This window comes from Corylus avellana, chromosome ca4 (genome assembly GCF_901000735.1).
Source record: "Corylus avellana chromosome ca4, CavTom2PMs-1.0".
NCBI classification, from domain to species: domain Eukaryota; kingdom Viridiplantae; phylum Streptophyta; class Magnoliopsida; order Fagales; family Betulaceae; genus Corylus; species Corylus avellana.
The window spans coordinates 17,425,245-17,444,022 of NC_081544.1; the positions used below are offsets into that span (position 1 = coordinate 17,425,245).

General features: G+C 36.8%; 3 protein-coding genes across 6 annotated transcripts in view; 2 read left to right on the forward strand and 1 right to left on the reverse strand.

The window, feature by feature from the left end:
* Nucleotides 1-456: 456 nt before the first annotated feature.
* On the forward strand, nt 457-4,936 carry LOC132178752 (large ribosomal subunit protein mL43). Its single transcript, XM_059591278.1, has 4 exons — nt 457-628; nt 1,752-1,835; nt 4,339-4,445; nt 4,524-4,936. The coding sequence occupies exons 1-4, from the start codon at nt 459-461 to the stop codon at nt 4,694-4,696; spliced, it is 534 nt and encodes a 177-aa protein (XP_059447261.1). The 5' UTR covers nt 457-458; the 3' UTR covers nt 4,697-4,936.
* A 1,164-nt stretch (nt 4,937-6,100) lies between these two features.
* Nucleotides 6,101-8,412, forward strand: LOC132178658 (loganic acid O-methyltransferase-like). Its single transcript, XM_059591140.1, has 3 exons — nt 6,101-6,322; nt 6,507-7,157; nt 7,927-8,412. Exons 1-3 carry the CDS (start codon nt 6,233-6,235, stop codon nt 8,263-8,265), a joined length of 1,080 nt encoding a protein of 359 aa, XP_059447123.1. The 5' UTR covers nt 6,101-6,232; the 3' UTR covers nt 8,266-8,412.
* Nucleotides 8,413-9,526: 1,114 nt separating this feature from the next.
* LOC132179789 (RNA-dependent RNA polymerase 1-like) overlaps nt 9,527-18,778 on the reverse strand; it is a 14,528-nt gene continuing 5,276 nt past the window's right edge. For 2 of the 4 annotated variants that reach the window (XM_059592566.1, XM_059592565.1), the window contains exons 5-6: nt 12,039-12,189; nt 9,527-10,576 (exon numbers count right to left, since the gene is read on the reverse strand). In XM_059592566.1, the coding sequence (XP_059448549.1) occupies nt 9,740-10,576; nt 12,039-12,189 (988 nt within the window). In that variant the 3' untranslated portion in view covers nt 9,527-9,739. Of the gene's footprint in view, nt 10,577-12,038; nt 12,190-12,994; nt 14,890-15,895; nt 16,440-17,626; nt 17,711-17,791; nt 17,934-18,778 lie in introns of those variants that run through there. The other 2 variants (XM_059592564.1, XM_059592563.1) reach the window with 2 other exon arrangements.

Here is an 18,778-nt window from a genome sequence, read left to right on the forward strand (position 1 = left end):
TCTATATCCCTTTGGTGTTATCTTTTGGGTGGTGAACTTCTATCTATCATTTGAGTGTGAATCTGTGTACTTGTTTTCTATCATTTTTCTGTTCGGTATCAGATAAGGTTGGGAGACGAACTATAGAATTAATTGCCAGGTAATTAATTTTCAGGGCGTTACAATTGACCCACGGTGGGTCACTATCGTGGGTAATTTTTTTTTTTTTTTTTTTTTTTTAATTTGAAATAAAAGGTAAATTTCTAATTTTATAAAAAAGTGAAGGGTATAAACATCATTGTATCACTTTTAACGTTTTAAATTTGATGGAGGGGTCAAGTGACTCAAATTGAAAGTTTTAAGGGTTAAATTGAAAGTTTTTAAAATTTAGAGAAATCTTTTCGAAACACAGCCTACTTCGGGGGTCAAAAGTGATTTTTTTTTTGGGTGAAGTATATACATGTATAGTAATATTATACATGAGACCATGGAGTAACCCAAGTCCCCAACCCCTTATCAAACTCAGACGGCGCAAAACCCTTCCCATTCCCCCCGGACCCGTCCTTGCCGAACTGCCATCGCCGAGCTGCATCGTCTCCGTCAAGCATCATCTCGTTCAGGGTGGGTTGCATCATTGCTGTCTCACCTCGTATGATTTTTAGTAACTTGATCTCACCTCGTCTCTGTATCTGTCTCACCTCGTCTCTGCCTCGAGCTCGCCACAGTGTATTTGGGGAGCTTGAGCCAGAGTTTTTGTCTGACGAGCCGAGGCTTTTTCTTTTCTTTTCTTTTCTTCCGTTTGTTTATTGATTCAGGGATCAGTTTAGGGCAAATGGGTTAAAGTAGTTCTACTTATAATTTTTGCAAATTGTGGCGTTGTTGATAGCTATAAACGTTGCGAAATTTAGTATATAAAGGGAAACAAGTTTCTTTCTTTACAGTATGCATTCTTCTTCTTGTTCTGTTTTTCTTATTTCTAATTCTATATTTTCTTACATTCCTCAAAATGAGTGAATTTTGCATTTTACTGCAAAATGGGTGGTTTTGATGGGATTTTCTCTGTTTCTGAATATTCTTAAACAAATTGGTTATGGATTTTGGGGGGTTTCTAAATTTCTGCAATTAGAGTAAATGTAGATATTTTACAAGGATCTTACTATTAGAAGTTTTGACTCAGTTGATCTTACTTTGTTGGGCATTCCCTAGACCCAGGGCTGGCATCCATGTAGAGCTAAGCTTGAGTTAACAATTATGGCCAACCAAATAATTTTCTTTTGCTTTACTGCTGTCTCTGATAATAGCTGCTAATTTTTATTTTGGACTTCGATTCCTCTTTTTTTGTTTTTTTTTTTTGTTTTTCATCTCATTTTAAATTTTGGTCTCGACCATTCTCGGAGACAGTTTTGAAGTATCTCAATGCTTATCCATCATTTTCTCGTGCTGGAATAGTTTCTGATTTTTCTTCTACGTGTTACTTTTTCTGCTGTTTTATTGTTTTGCTGCTTGGAGCTGCTGCATTTGTTTTTTCTTTTTCCTGTATTCGTAGAAGCCTTTGTTTATGTTTCTGTTACTTTTGTCTTTGCTGCTTACTTATCAAAAAAAAAAACTTTTGTCTTTGCTGCTTGGATCTGCTTGGTTTTTGTGCAGTCAAATGATGGAAGAATACCTTGCATAAATGTGATAATGTATCTACTGCCCTAGTTTTGTAAAATTCCTTTGTTTTTTTATCATTAAAAAGTTCAAGTTCCATATTAATGCATATGCTTTTGAAGGCAGATGGCTTTGAGAGGTGCATGGCAACTTCAAAAGCTGATTGTGAGCTATTGTGATTGGGGGGGCAGTAGTAGGGGCATCAGGTATGCCTTTTTTAGCCTATCATTTCCTATATATTTTTTTATTCTTGAAAAATTTATTTCCCAAGATATACTGATTGAACCAAAAGATGATGCTTGAGGATGCTTTAGCTTTTAGTGCATAATCATTTGCAAGGGGATGCTGTAACTTGTTCTGTTATAAAATAAGATTGTTCAAAATTTTGTTAATGGATTGATCTATTGTGCTTGCTAGAAGTTTATGCTGTGTTCCTTGCTTGCTTAAAAGCCATAAGCTCAAATGGATGATTGTAATGGAAGTTTTTACTAGAAACAAAGAGATTTGTGTGACAATTCTTCTTTGTGACAGTGGATGTGTACCAATCAAACTTAATTATGTCGGATACATATAACTGCTCTGTTTTTGGTAGGGAAGGCTATTTTAAAAATAATAGATTTATGCAATAGAAATTCAGCAACAACGACTATTTTTTTTTTTTTTTTTTTTTTTTTTGTCTTTGGAAGTTAATTAAATCTACTTACTACGGCTGTAAATGCGGGTGGATATTAACAGCATCTATCCGCATATGGAATGCAGATGCAATTAGCAAAAGCCACTGCAGATAGTGGTTTTAGGGTATACAACTGCAGTTAATAACCGCTATATATAATAATAAATACACCAAAATGACATCGTTTGGTGTTTAATTCCAAAATGATGCCGTTTTGGATTTGTTAAGGGCTGGCTGTTTAGGTTATGTTTAGGGTTTTTTTCTTTACCTAAAAAATAATGCTAAAAAATAATCAATAGAGACCCAAAGAATGCCCAAAAGTCCAATTACCTCATATACGGATAGCAGATAATAACTGCAATAAATTGTGCGGATGCGGATAGTAATCGCATTATGCAAATGCGGATGCGGATAGTAATCGCATTATGCAAATGCGGATGCGGATATTGCTAATAATTGAATCTGCATCCTCATTTATGGCCCTACTACTTACTATCAGTGTGTTTAATGCAGGCTAAAAAAGGGAACCTAGGGTGGTCTGAAAGTTGGTCAAGGAAAATGGCATAGACTTTATAACTCTCTCCCTGTATACTTCCTAGCAGATCACATTTGCATTCTTAGCGTAATGGGCTGAGTATTGTATGTTGCTGATGGCAGCTTTGCGGATAGTCCCAATTTATGGTATGTCAGAACTCATTGGGCTACATGTAGGTTTTTCACAGTTTCTCTTTTCTCTTTTCTAGAATCATGAGTGCTTCAGTTGACCGTCTGATAAGAATATTTGGTTAGAATATGAAGTTCCTTTAGTTTCGCGTCTGCTATTTGCAGGTAGAAATCCATAGACTTACAATGTTGAGTGGGGCAATAGCTATGTATCCCGTATAACTTCCTTATGGTGGGACCATCATGAAGTTATATTGGGATTGTAGATGGATGGATTGCAAATAACCTCCTTATATGCTTTGACGCTTTCTTTGAATTTTCTTGGAGTTATAAGTAGTACTTGGTTTTTAGGCGGTAAATTCACAGCATATTCTTTTAGATCACCCCTGTTCACCTTTTCTCAAGCTTCACTGCATTACAGTTTGTGACGACATAGTGATAATGATGGCATAATGGAGGCAATACTTATTTACCCAATTTCCCAATTCCAGCCACTTTCCTTGCAAAAGAGAAAGAAACTAGCTTGGGTCTTAGTGCCAAAAGTTGTGTCCCATCTGTTAATTGTGCCCATCTCAACAAAGTTGCTAGTACCCCTGTTACTTTTGAAGCATCTAGCTCTTTCCAGTTCCTAGACAAAACATAACAGGTTTTTCATTTGTTTCAGGTAGTGGAGATCAATAATTGAATGCGTTGTGTGATTCTTTTTTATTTATTTTTGTTTGTTTGTTTTAGTGGGCTGGGTTGGTTATGCAAATTCTGCAAACTATTGATGGGAGCACGGTTTACTAGTATAATCACTTTCTTACTGACTATTCTTTGTAGGTTAGTTATTTTTGCTGACTACTTTTTGGTCAAGATCTCTGAATAATGCTGCTACAAGCACCATTGAGAACAATAGTAATGCCTAGAATCTGAGATGAGTCATTGGTTAAGATCTCTCTCAAGATAAAACTGGACGTTGGACAGGGTTCATTTTAATGAAATGGAACTAGATGCTGAAGATGGTCTACTTTTTGATTTGTATATGGCATTATTGTAGTCTCGAATTGGGGTTTTCCAAATTGTTTCGTATATATTATAAATCTGACATGCTTGAGAAGATGTATATTTTAACCAGTCCCCCCCTCTTGCAATTAGAGACCCCCTTTGTTTTAGTCTTGCCAGGGGTTGATGAATCTTATGTTGTATCATATATTTAGGCAAACTTCTCAAGTCCTATATTATTTTGTGAGCATTGGTATATATATATATATATATATATATATATATATATATATATATTTGTGTGTGTGTATCTATGTATGTATGGGTAGATGGTGTTTCCATTCCATTTTCTTGTTTAACGATTAACAATGAAGCAATCGATATGCCAGGGCATTTATGGAGTTGCACCTGCCAGCATTTAAAGAGAAAAATCCTCAGCTAGAAGTTGTTGATGAACTCATTCGTGGTCAACATCCGCATTTGCAAGGCTTTTACCGTAAGACTCCCTCTCTCTGCGTTTACTGCAAAATGTCTTGTAAAGTTTAAATAAGGATTTATTTTGCCAAATGCACAGGGAACAAAAACCAACGGACGATATGTGTGAAGAATATGGATCCAGAAGACATACTTCTACATGCAACCAGGCTAAGGAATGCATTGGGAAGAAAGGTGGTGAAATTAAAGACAAGACATGTAACCAAACATCCTAGCGTTCAGGGCACATGGACAACAGCTGTGAAATTTTGAGGCACTAGAAATTGCTCCATGAGGATCTTCTATTTGTGTGTTCTTGTAATTCTGTTTAGTCTTAATTACAGGCCTAGTGGAACCTTGTAAGAGCTAATGATGATGATCATATGTGCAATATGGCTAATACTGCTGAATAATGACATGCAGAAGGGTATTCAGGATCTCGTGTTGTGGAGCACGTGTTGTGGATCGTATTTGTCCAAATAAATTTTGGGTTGTTTGGGGTTTGGCTACTTATTCGAACATGTGAGTCTTACATGTTTTCGCACAATAACTAGCAATTTGGACAGTTAATTGTTATAAATCTTAATTAACTTAGAGGTGCTTATTGGACTTCTAGGCCCATATCGAGCACACAAGTGCAACTAGTTTCCCATGCTGTTGGATGTGTTTGCCCACATGGAGGTCATTAAGTAGTTCGAATGTCTATGACCAAGAAAGGGACAACTAGTCTAGTTCTCTTTGAGAAGAAAAAAAAAATAATAATAATAATTTGGTGATATTATCCAATTCAGAGTTTTTGGCTGATTTGAACGGGTTCAATTACTAGGGTTGTAAATGAAATGCGTTCATTATAACTAGTTTAACTTTGGCTCGTGTAAACTTCACTCGAGTTTGTTTCGTTTAATAAACGAGTCAATTTTTTATAATAATTTAAGCTTCTATGCTAAATGAGCCAAATTTTGATTAACTCAATTCGACTTGGTATAGGCTTGTGATAAATACTCATATAAACTCGACTTTTGACTCAATAAGTTTGTTTAAAACATGTTAATATGTAAATGTTGGTACAATTGATAATGTTACTTGAATCCAGCAAAGTGCACTTGCAAAGACAAACGAAAAGACACAGGTAACTCAATAGAGAATACTAGCACAACAGAGAATACTATGAAAAGGGGGAGAAGGGAAGATTTAAATCTATAACTTCTCTCTTCTTGAAGTTCTTCTTGGTTTTGTCTAGAAGAAAAAAGAGATGAATTATAGAGAGAAGGCACTTTTGCCTGAAAATTTGATCAAACACACAAACCCCTAATTCTCTGCTTGGTCAGTCTTATTAATCGCTAATTATGACACAAGTAATAATAGCTTGAATGTGTTTTTTTTTTTAGTTTTTAATTTTTATTAAAAATAAGCACTATCATGTTATGTTATGTTCAATCTTGTATTTTATAGTTAATTTTGAAATATTTTTTAATTAGTGAAAAAAAAACAAATGGAAAATTAGTCTATTGGAAGACGGCTGGAACGGCTAAAGTAAAGCTAGAAGACAACAATTTCTCTATCGGAGCAAAGTGTGGACAATTCTTCAGCCAATTAAAAGGAGACTTTTTCTAAAAAAATCATTCGTCTAGCTTTTGTTAATGTAAAATTACCAATAAGAAATAGGAGTTGGTGTAAATTTATCCAAGTGCTGTCCCACATGTGAATGACTCAAAAAAGTCGTGCAATTTATCTTTTCTAATAAAACTCCTGAGACCATACACCATACCTTGCTAAGAACAGAATCACAGGGAAAGAAAGAGTTGAAAGATGATAAAAAATAGTGGCTCAGTCTCTGAATCTCATCCGATGAACGGCGGAGATGGCACTTACAGTTACACCAAAAACTCCTACTTACAGGTTTCGTCAACTCTTGCCTTTATTTTCCTATTTTCTCCATTACATGATCCTCCTCTTCTTTTATTTTTTATGTTCAAGCCAATTTTCATAGCCTAGACCATACCAGTCATGGGTATGGCGAAAAAGATGGTAATGAAAACAGGGAAGACAAGATTCACATAGTTAATTAACCTATTATGTGCAGAGAGCAGCTACAAATGTTGCCAAGGCAAAGATGGATGATGCAATTGCAGAGAAGCTTGATGTTACTTCAGAGTGCACATTTCGTATAGCAGATTTGGGATGTTCAGTTGGACCAAATACTTTGATTGCTGTGCAGAATATAATAGATGCTGTGCAGCATAAATACCAATTATCCCAAGCTCCTGCTTCTCACACACCAGAATTCCAAGTGTTTTTCAATGACCATGCCTCCAATGATTTCAACACCCTCTTTGCCTCTCTCCCACCCAAAAGGCCATACTTTGCAGCCGCCGCGCCGGGGTCTTTCCATGGCCGGTTATTCCCGGAATCCTCCCTGCACTTTGTGCATTCATCTTATGCACTCCAATGGCTGTCCAAGGTGCCTGAAGAGTTGCTGAACAAGAACTCTGCATCATGGAACAAGGGGAGGGTTCACTACACAAGTGCCCCAGATGAAGTAGCTCATGCTTATACAACCCAATTTGCTGAGGACATGGTAGTCTTTTTAGATGCTAGAGCTAAAGAGCTTGTGATGGGTGGGCTCATGGTGATTATCATGCCAGCTATCTCAAATGGGATCCCTCATTCTAGGGTACCAGCAGGATTGATGTTTGATCTCCTAGGGTTCAGCCTGATGGATATGGCGAAGGAGGTAATATTGTCACCAATTAGGTGTTACTTTTTTGCATTGGGAGGTTTATAAGCTCAACTAAATTCATATATTCAACTTCACTAAATGTTAGCACACAAAAGATTAGTTCAAACCTTACAAACATCCACAATTATATTGAAACAAAATATTTTTCATAGTCATCTTATTGTTTTACTGAATTGAATAGAAATTGGAACGACCTAAGAAAAGCGCTAAAACTTATATAGGAATGAATTTTAATAATTTAATTTATATTCTAATGCTTTCCCTTATATGTCGGCTCAAATTTCTGTTAGTCATTTAATCTATATTCTAACCAAATGTGACTAGCCATTTTCTTGAGTCATGTAATTAACATCAAAGTCACCTAATAACTTAATGTGGTACTGGAGTACTACATGATGTGGCCCTTATAGGATGTTAGGGGTTTATGGGGAGCAAATTTTAACACTCCGGTCTCATATTGAGAAGATGAGTAGTCCACATAGAGCGAGTTGTTTATAAACACACTCATGAGTAGTGCTAAGTTCCAAATTACTTACTATGTGAAACAAGGCTATATAAGTTATTCCAGAAAAGTTTAAAATTGACTAGTCATTTTAGGATAATAGTGCAGATGTGACTAACATTTTCTCTGGGTATTTTAGAAATTTGAAAAATAATGGTTGAATGTTCTTGTCTCTCCTCGTTCTGCATTGTGCTTGTTCATGAACAAATTTTCATTGATGCAATTGTAGAAACCAAAGGGGCTCATCATCTTTTTTTGCAGGGATTAATAAGTGAAGCTCAGGTGGACTCCTTCAACTTGCCTGTGTATGCTGCCTCGGCCAAGGAGATAACAGAGCTTGTGGAAAGAAATGGGTGTTTCAGCATTGAGAGAATGGAGATAACAACCCCTACGTCGAGCATTGATGGGCCAGCTAGTGGGCAGGCATGCACGATGCACATGAGAGCTGGCATGGAGGGTATAATCACCAAACACTTTGGAGCTGAGATTATTGATCAACTCTTTCATCGATTCCATAATAAAATTGAAGAGTTTTCGGGCTTGCTGGAGTCCGTACACAAGGAAAAAACTCAGATCTTCATTGTTTTGAAACGGGTATGATGCATCCATTGAAGCAGACATAATACTCCTCTGTCTCACAAGTTTGCTTGTGTATTTCTTTTCTCCAGTTATGTTAATGTCGAAAGAAACTCAAAAAATAAGCTGCAAATGTTTTTTAAGTCAATAAATAGAGGTCTTAAACTGAAATGAAGGGTATGACAAGAGTTATACCTCTGCCTGAGTCGTCTGTTTTGGTGTTAATACCGCTTTATGTGGCCACTTCTGAGAGAATCGGGTCATTTTTTGAATTATTTCTTACTTTAAAGTTTTTTTGTTTTGTTTTTTTGTTTTTTTTTGTTTTTTTTTCATGCACTGTGATTTTCGCTTTTGATCTATTGTTGAGGAGTCCACCCCTTTTGTTAGGTCTCCCGTTCTCTCTTCCTTGGATCATAAGTGGAAAAGATCCTCTTCGCTTGTAACCTTTTTCTCATTCGGTTGATTAGAAAAAAAAATAATAATAAAAAAAGAAAAAAAGAAAAAGAAAGTCAGGATTTGCTTCTTTAATGGCTAAATTCAGGTGAATTTTAATTCAATTCACATTGAATTTGAATTCACTTCATTTTTTTTTTTGTTGCTTCAAAGACAAGTCAGGCTACGTGAATCCCAGCTCAATTCAGATAGAGTGCATGCTTGTTTCTAATTTGAGTTCAAATGACATATCAGAGAAATTTAGAAACATGCTGGCACCATTTTACTCTTCAGCAAGGGAAATGATCTTTTTGTGCTCGCAATCTATACAAGCGCATTTGATATTGCGATTTTACAGACCAAAAGTGAGATACTAAATCAAATTGCTAAAAATATATCATTTAGAATTGTATTTTAAAAAAATTACGATTTGAAGGCCAAACTACGATTTTACTAAACATTTAACTACGTTTTAAAAAATTGCGCGTTTTAAAGTGCCCCTTGCGTGCTTTAGGAGGAGCCGGAGCCTATTCCATTGCAGACCCAAACGAACGGAAGAGTCATGGTTTTGGCCCCCTGCTGTAGCATCAGCAAACGGTTGCCTCTGTATTAAAATTAAATAAAAAAAAGAAACACACTTGCCTTCTTTTAAAGAGAGTAGGTGTTGGAAAACCCATAGACCTCATATGCCTAGTTCATCTTCTCCTAATAAAGCTGTGATGAATACCTGTTGTATCATGCCATCACCCATAACTTTTAACTTTTGGTCAGCCACTCCTTCCATGCATCAGCCTATAGAATCGAGCTGTTCCCAAACACAATGACAGCATCAAAACCATTTCTGCTCGTCACAGAACCTCAAGAAAAGCAAGAAACCATAGATTTACATCTGACTGAACTGATGGAATATGCACCAAGAAAAGAAGCAAATCTTACATACTTCAGTTAAATTATGTTCTTCCTATTCACATACTGACATACACATACTTGGGTGTAAGAAAGAAGAAGAAAAAAACACATACAGAGATCATCAAACGTTTCCAAGGTGACAACAAATGCAAATTTCTCAGCTCAAATGCAATCCATGACTGAAATGGTCCTCCAGAGAAGATAGGCGTAGAGCCCTTCTAATACTTGCTTTATCCTTCTTAATGAGGACCAGCTTGTCATAAACACACCATGGAAAGCTAAGAAAATGATCTCGTTCCATACCCTCATTGTAGCAACCCCAGTAAGTATGATGATATGTAACATAGTACCAAGCTGAGGCTTTGGCATATACATCATTGCCTCCAGAATCTAATCCACTTCCCTTCTCATTGAACCAGGCTCTAGCTTCCTTTCTCAAGGACTTGACAGCCAAAGTAATTGCTTCTGCATCTCTCCTCCTAGTGAAAGACTTGGCCATTTTCATAATATTCCCACTCAGTATTTCAGCCTCAGTTTTGATGCCATAATAGTCCATCAAGTTCCCCAACTTGTAATCGTAACTGCTTTTGTAATAGAAAGCGTCGTCGATGAAATCCTCAAAACCATCAACTTCCATGTCAGGGTCATATGACCGCCTTGCCCTATCCTTAGTGAAGGACATAGAAGAATTAGAACTTGGTGCAATTTCTCTCACCTCCCGGAAAAGCTTTCCAATCACATTGTATGACTCATAGGTGGGTTTGTCTGGCTTCTCCATGAAATCAGGATATTCTTTGACATGAAGAGTACGCGGTATTACAGCTGGTACGCCAGTTTTTGGAAAGTCAACAGCAATTGAGAATAGCTTTGCAAGCTCTATACATGGACTACTCATTGCTTTTGCAGGCTCTTTATCTGCATGAACAGTGTGGGCATTGGCAATAATTCCTAAGCTATCGTTGACTATGTAGTTAACAAAATACTCCTCCACTTCCTGTAGCAGAAGAAATGAACATCTGTTATATTGGAATTTGGGGGGAACAGAATCTTTTTAAGTTGCAATGCGTGAGGATTAAAAGAAAAATTGAACTGAAGCTTAAATTTGAATTACATTTACAGGTACATTATGATATGTACAGGAATGAAACTCATCGATTCAATGCTTTCAAGGATTTTAATGGAATTCCAATCAGTGCAATGCTGAACAGTTTAAGCTGCGATCGGCCAATCTATGCTGTTTTGTGTTTAAATTCTGCCCCTCTCATACAAATTTTCTACACATTTTATACTACCATTGAAATTAGGCTTATATCCGACCACAGCCCTAATACAATGTTAAGTAGTTCCCCTTTTAAATGACCATTAAAAGCAAACGAAGTAACAAACTCTGCACTAGGAAGACAAGAGACCCTAAAAGACATTTCTTTCCGGGAACAGGGGAGAGCCAATGGAGAAAACCGAATCCAAGACCCTGCCCCATGCTTGGAAGTGCCTCAATCCTCAGACCACCACGAAAGGAAACCACTGGCAAGTAGAAAGGCACTTAAATAAACCAACAACCAACATGTTAACTAAAGTGTAAGAATATGCCGCCATTCCATGCTCGGTTGCCTATATATATTGCCTATCACCTGGCCATTTAGTTTGATGTAACACCTCCTAAGGTGGTTTCTTGGCCACACATTCTAAGTTGTTATTTGATATCATCCTTATTTCCTTTTTTCTTCTTCTTTTTTCCTTTTTGTTGTTTCCTTTTTTTCTCCTAGTTATATCTAGGACATGCAGCTCATGATAAGCAAATCCTCTACTTAGCACTAGCATTTGGAATAGACCAATACTTTCTTTTCCTTCTTTTCAATCTCAAACATGAATATGTGCTTCGCACAAGGGCTCTACCTCTCTACTGGATCATGGCGATGAGTTCAATATATAGTTTCTATTTACAGAAAATTAGTTCTAAAAAGACTCAAAGTTTTGGGGCAATGAAAGAATCATGATAAGGCATTTTGAAGTAAGAAACTCACTCTCTTCATAATCTATTCATAAATGTCTTCAAAGGTGAAACATAAGAAATAAGATCAATAGGCCTACATTAATCATTTGCTATAAATCCATTCAAATGCGTCCACTAGAAAGAACTGATTGAAAACCATTCAATATGCAACTTAGTCATTTTTCATCATCCATTTGATTGTGTTCAGTAAGAACTGACACTATAATGTCAGAAAAGACTTGAAATGTAATCTTCACAAATATTATAATGTCATCAAGCCACACAAGGAGAGAGATAGAGATCATGATTAATCAAATGTAACGTTGAGATCAACTTCATTGCAAACAAAATAAGAACCTAAGGGCTTACCTAAAGAACAGAATAGAACCTAGAATAAACATTTCTTGTAAAAGAAAGTTCCCAAAATTACTTGAACATGGCAATATATTAAAGAGAGTAATACCTCAATGGTAACATCATGATCCAACTGGATAGTTTGTGCTGGGCTGTAATCCATTGGTTGGGCTTGCTTAGGTGGAATCAGTTCAGGATCCCAACAGACAAAGTAGATATCTCCATCCAAATCACTACCGGAACACTCATTTGGATGAGGTCTTAGATTTCAATTAGAATTTGATATCAGTATTCCAGGTTTACATGGAAAATTTTGTGAATAATACACAGCAATCAAGTAAAAGCAGCACTTCCGGTTATACCCCTTACATAAGAACAAACTACACTCCACCACATATAAATCAATTATTGCTTCCGCAAACAAAGCAAATCATATCTGATCTTTTGCATAAACAAGATAAGGACCATTATCTACCACTGAACCAAATCCCTAGGTGTCATATTACATGGATATAAATACACAAATTGGTTTTAATGTCAAATTTATCTAAACCCCAGTTTTAGAACTTCAAAGGGAAAGAGAAGTTTTTATGTAGCACAGTTCATCATCTTATCCACTGCAGTAAAAGTCACAGAATGTCATATCAAGAATGAATTCTTGCAGCCAATGGTTCACATCCCAAACCCATACCATGTCTTATCATGTTTTAACAAATGACAAGCATGCTTGACAGAAAAATAAAAGAGATATGACCAGCCTCCAAGTACTCAACTACTAAAATTTAAAGGACTTCACGTAAATTTATGGGCCGCAGTCACAGTCTCAGTTACAGAATGTCATCCCCAGACAATAATTTCTTGCAGCCAATTAGAACCTAGCTCATAAACAAAGATTAGCTATCTCAAAAAGACAGGAGAGAAGAAGCTTAAAGTTTCTGTCCTATAATTCAAACTAAGATAAAATTCTGCAGTTTAACTTTTAAATTCAACTAGGGCTCTAATGTATAGTAGGCAAAAACATAATTCACTGATATATGTCGCAGAAGTACTAAGAGATAAATTTACCTAGATCCTCTTTGAGGGAAAACAACACAATCCACCATATGGTGCAAAGCCGGCACATCAACAGCCCTTAAAACACGCACATCTCCTGGATGCAAGCAGGGGTTTTTGGCAACTACTACCTGCCCCTCAACAACAAAATGCTGATCTGATCCAGTGCCACTGAACATGATGGAATCATTGTAGAACTCCTTATATCTAGTGCCAGAAAATTGCACAAATACCTGACCATATCCCAAGGTTCTGGTTTCATCCAGACAACCCATCATTGCTCTTCCATCTGGAATAAAGATCCTTGTTTTAGTCCGCAATTCCAACAACTTTGATGCTCGGAACGTCTGCAGCATCATAGAAAGAAATGGTTCCGCATCAGGCATATAACCACATATGAGCAATTCCTTCAAAATGTTGGTATTCTCCCCCGGGGACATCATATCGAGAGCCTCCTGTGCCTTTAATGGATCTGTTAGTATAGCATCCAGTTGTTCTACAGCTTGTCTTTGTTTATTCTCAAAAACATAATCCTGAACACCAAGGGTAGACAAAAGTGTGATCAACTGGCGATTTAGATAACAAGGTTGAAACTTGCTATATGCCAAGACATCGAGTTTTGTGTTTTCTGATTCATACTTGGACATGCTCTTCCTTAATGATAATTTCAGTGATGAAGTTGGATCAACAGCTACAACACCCTTATACCCACCATATCGGATCTGAAAGGCAGATGGACTGGTTCTTTTACAGCCACATTTTGAAGCCACTTTCCGGGCAAATTCAGCAGATATTTTCCCAATTCCATCAGAGAAGACATACTTGACACCACCCCGTTCAACCTCTATATCAGGAATAATTTCCATTTCATCCCTACCAACACTAAGAGTTTCTGTGGATGAACCGAAGGATTGACCCAGTCTGGCAGCATATTTTGCCACATTTTTAATCGAATTAAAATTGCCCATCCACTTTCTTATATCAGCAGCAGTTCGTTCATATCTTGAAGCAAACATCCATATGGAATTATCCCGCAACTGACTTGATGAGAATGCAAGAGTTTCAAACTTCTTACCAGCAATAACTATGCCGTTTCTAAGAATTGACAGAATTCTTTTGTAGATTCCAGTTCTCCTATCCTCGTTCACAGAAGACGTACGTAGAGATAAATCTGTTGAAAACATTTTATTGAACTCCTCATCAACAAATGAGACACGAAGAAAATTATCAATATCCTCAGAAAAGTGACGCAGTACACGGTTTGATACATTAATTTCTGGACCGCAGCAGTACACTTTACAAGGTGTTATCTGAACCCTGTGTACATACATCAACCCAGAGTCTAAGGATATAGCAGGCGGCTTTGGAGGATGCCTTGATGTGCGGTACTTAATATACTGCTCTTGGAGCCACCTCGATGGCTCATAGCAACATTCTTTTAAATGATAGAGGTTCTCAAGGGCATGCTCTATATGGGCAACATCAAACCTACGGGGATCAACCAAGCGATAAAAACTATTATCAAGTGTTGGCCCAGCAAGATAACCATTCTGAACCAACATGTTAATTTTAAACAAGATTCCATACGGTAAATCAACACCGGGAGGAGGACCAACAACAGGAACTAGATCCTCACTGCAAGAAAAAGTAGAACCTCTTTCCAAATCATATTTTCCTTCACTTTCTTTATAATAAGCAAAGTTCTCCTGAAAATTTGGAAGTTTGTGACCATGAGGAAGCTCCAAACATAGAGCAGAAGACTGCCCAATACAGCATGATGGAGTAAAATCAATTGCCCGGACCCATTGGTCATCAGAGATATCCTTGAAAAAATTGAGAAACAGATCTTCAGATACATGTCCTGAAGTGCGTGAATCTTTCTCATAGATCCGAGGAGCTCCTTGTAACTAACAATTCAAAAAAGAACATACATGGTAAGAATCCTTTTTTTTTTTTTAATTATCGGTAAGTTACACTCACTTTGGTGGGACATGAACCCACGACCTCACCCTCCACCTTGCTACAACAGGAGGAAGCATCAATATATAGCTAAAAACTATGCTAAAATTAAGCAGTTGCTTTACAGTACTAGATTTATTAAAATGTTGCACAAGATAAATAACAGATTTAAAACACTATTTTGCATAAATCATTCAATTTATATATGCATCACAAATGGTGAACTGATATGGTTTATCAGGAATAACTACAACTTCTTAGCAGAGAAGATTGCACAATGAAGTTAGAATTTCTGATTTTATGCACAAGGATTAGATGATAAAACAAGATAGGCTTAAACTAAGAACAATAATGAAAATGAAGAAGATAGAAAGAACAATTTAGGCTTATACCTTGCCAACAAGGTCCCCTCCTAGTAACTTCAGCTAAGACAAGCATTGATAACTCCAATTTACTAGTGATAAATACTCATTTGCTGTCTCTACAAGAAGTGCTCATTATCCACATATCCTTATTATGAAATTCATCAAAAACAAGTATTTTCTCATGCACTTGAAATGTATAGATTTGACCATTTTCTTTGAACAATGAAGAGGAAAAAAAAAAGGGATATCTCTCTCGCCAAAGAGTAGGGACTACACCTACAGCCCATTACCAAAATAGGTGAGCCCCCTCAGAATTTGTATTGGAGGCACAGATGGGCCCGCCAATAACTAACTCCAGTTCGTGTACCTTTGTTAGGTTGCTGTGATGCTTCTCAATCTACTTAAATTAGTAAAACACCAAAAATATCACATACAAGAGGGGTAATTCAATGTATAAAACATGAAATTTTTTGAATCTATGAAATGGACAATACAATGCTTTAATAATACTATTGTTATCTAGCTACTGATGCTGTAAAGAGAAGATAACCACGAACTTTTGGGATTAATCAGAAGTAGAATGAGCAACCTGAATCAGAAGATACTTTGCAGCATGACCACGTGGACTATGCAACTCAATTTGCCAGACATTCTCATAGGAAAGCTCAAGCCTGTAGTCCACATACTCATGGGACAGAGAGAAATGTAATTTTCGCATTCCAGTCCCAAAATCCACAGAAACATTCACTGCTTTCCACAGCATTAAAAATTTCTCCTTCGAGGTCTGACAGCCAAAATGCAAGGTAATGTTTTCTATTTGATGCAGAAAGGTTCTTGGCCTTGGTACAATATCATGATCCATTAGCCGTGCCTTCAAATAAGAGCGCCCATACCATAAACGTTGATTAGCCAAGGAGATAATATACTCAGCCTCTCTGGTGGTGGTGAATTGAATGATAGCATATGCTCTTGGACCCCCATTTGTGTTCCTAACCTTAATAGCATAAACACTTCCTGCACCTGTACGTTCCTCCACAAATACCTTAACTTCTGCGGCAGTCACACTCGAAGGGAATCCAGACAATTGAATTGTCTTACCCATCCAATCCAAGTGAATATACCTGGACTCTTTTCTGCCATAACAAGCCAGTCATTGAAAATACATAAGATTTTAATCTAGCTAGCATGTGTATAATATATTGTAAAATAGGAAAAGCTACAAGTCACAATTTTTATGAAGAGAGTCAACAAATCTACGCAAATTTTTAACAGAAACTGCCAACAAAATAAATATTTTACTTAAGGTAAGAGATGTACAATATTATATATAACATTAATATCTGGGGACTGAACACCCACTTCTAAAATGTTAGTCTGTAAGTCCTATAGCTAAACAACACAGCCAATTTATGGTGGTGCAAAAGCCACCCTTGTGATAAGTATATCGTCTAAAAGTTTATGGAGATAGGTTGAAGCCCATATCTAAATAATTTGTATAAAGGTTGAAAATTTTGAAGATGTTTAAACCTCAATCATTTCAAAAGTGAATTTGCCTTGTGGGACTTAAATGGAGGTTCACACATTAAAATAAAATATATTAAAAAAAAAAAAAAAAAAAGGTCTCTAAAAGACAGTTCTTATCCAGAAACCAAATGTTTCTACTACATTCTATAGTATGGATCCTACCATGGCAGAATTTAAACATGTCTACGAACTTCCAAAATACACTAATTAATTAGTGCATAAGAGTGTTGATATCTCGAACGAGAATGTTAAATTAACATTAAGGGTTTGGATATGGATCTGAGCTCCAAAATAAACAAAACCAAATCATTAGCCACTTTCTGCGGCATTCAGCCATATCAATCAATTCAATTCTGTGGCCTAGTCTCAACAGATTGTCACAAAGGTAGATAAAGAAAGAGGTTTAGGACTAAGTGTGAAGCCAGATATAAGGTTGAAGCTGGCTTAGCCGGTGAAAAAACATTTAAAAAATAAATTAAAAAATTAAAAAATTAAAAAAAAAATTAAAAAAGAAAGAAAGAAGAATCTCTTTGCTGAGCCGGATGTGAATGCTCTTAGGCATTGTTGTGGTGGCCTGCGATCATATTGTTAAAAGTACATACTATAACTTTGATCACCTTCACTTGCTAACAAAACACACAGACGCACACAGAAAATGGAATTTGTTGAAGATTAATGGGTCACCATCAAAATGAAGCTTGAAAGTCTCAATGAACAAGTAGGACAAAGTTAAATAGAGTAATTAATTCAATTCACTGATCAAGAGCCCAAAAGAAACCCAGATGAAGTGTCTCACCAGATGAACAAAACACACAAAATGGAACTTGTCGAAGATTAATGGGTCACCATCAAAATGAAGCTTGAAAGTCTCAATGATCAACTAGGACAACAGTCAAAGAAAAGTAACCAATTAAATCCCTGATCAAAAGAACCCAAAAGAAACGCAGATGAAGAGTCTCACCAGAAAAAGCTCATGAAGAATGTGAAAGACCCAGAAAGAAAGAGAGCGACACCTGAGTCCTGAGAGTGAGAGAGCGTCAATTTGTCAGTCAATTCCTCATCAGACTGGTGTCCATGGTGTAAATAGTAGAGGAGTCGTCCAAGGCGAATAAGAAAGGCAATTAATTATTCCCTGCTTCACGGACTAAGACAATTACTGCTGACGTGTGAAGCTGACGTTGCCATGACCTCCGTCGCCGGCCTCGCCCAATGGGTTGTTGCTTTTCGTTATAAAACACGCTCAGACGTACGTGGTGCTGTCACGTTTCGAAATTTCATTGGTTGGTGAGGCGAACAAGTCACTATAGTTATTGGACTTTTCCCTATATTTCTGAAAACAGAGTGAGTTACTCTGTTCTCGAGCGTTTTGGATTCCAGCTCATTAAATGCGAACGACGAATCCAAAGCGCTCTATGATTTGTGAGTCTTTCTTTTTCTTTTATTAGCTTTTCCAAAGTCTCCGTACAGTGTATAATTAAGGAGCAGAAATCCGGTACAACAGTGATCACGCTTCACACCACTGAGGCCCAATGAAATGTGACCACGTTGGCCTAGAGTGGTCCTCATTCTGGGGGGAAGAAATAGAATACTCTGCCACTCTGGGTTGTACTAGTCCGCATGAAGAGTAATGTGATGCATTTGTTTATTAAATCTTCCTTAAAACATATATATATATATATATGATCGGGAATAAGTGTTTTCGCAAAAGCATGAAAAGACTCGTGTGGGACCGACCACTTGGGACCCTCAAACGACAGAAAGAGGGGAAAGTGGGGTCCAAACTTGTTCACCAAGGTTTTGGACGGCCAATCATTCGCTACATGTTTTCTTAAAGCACCCGCCCCAGTTTCACGGACTGGTTTCAATTGATATTTTCTAAATTTAAGAAATAATTCCGTTTGTTATTAGGATAATAAATAGCCCATCAAACTATTAAAATGTGTCAAAA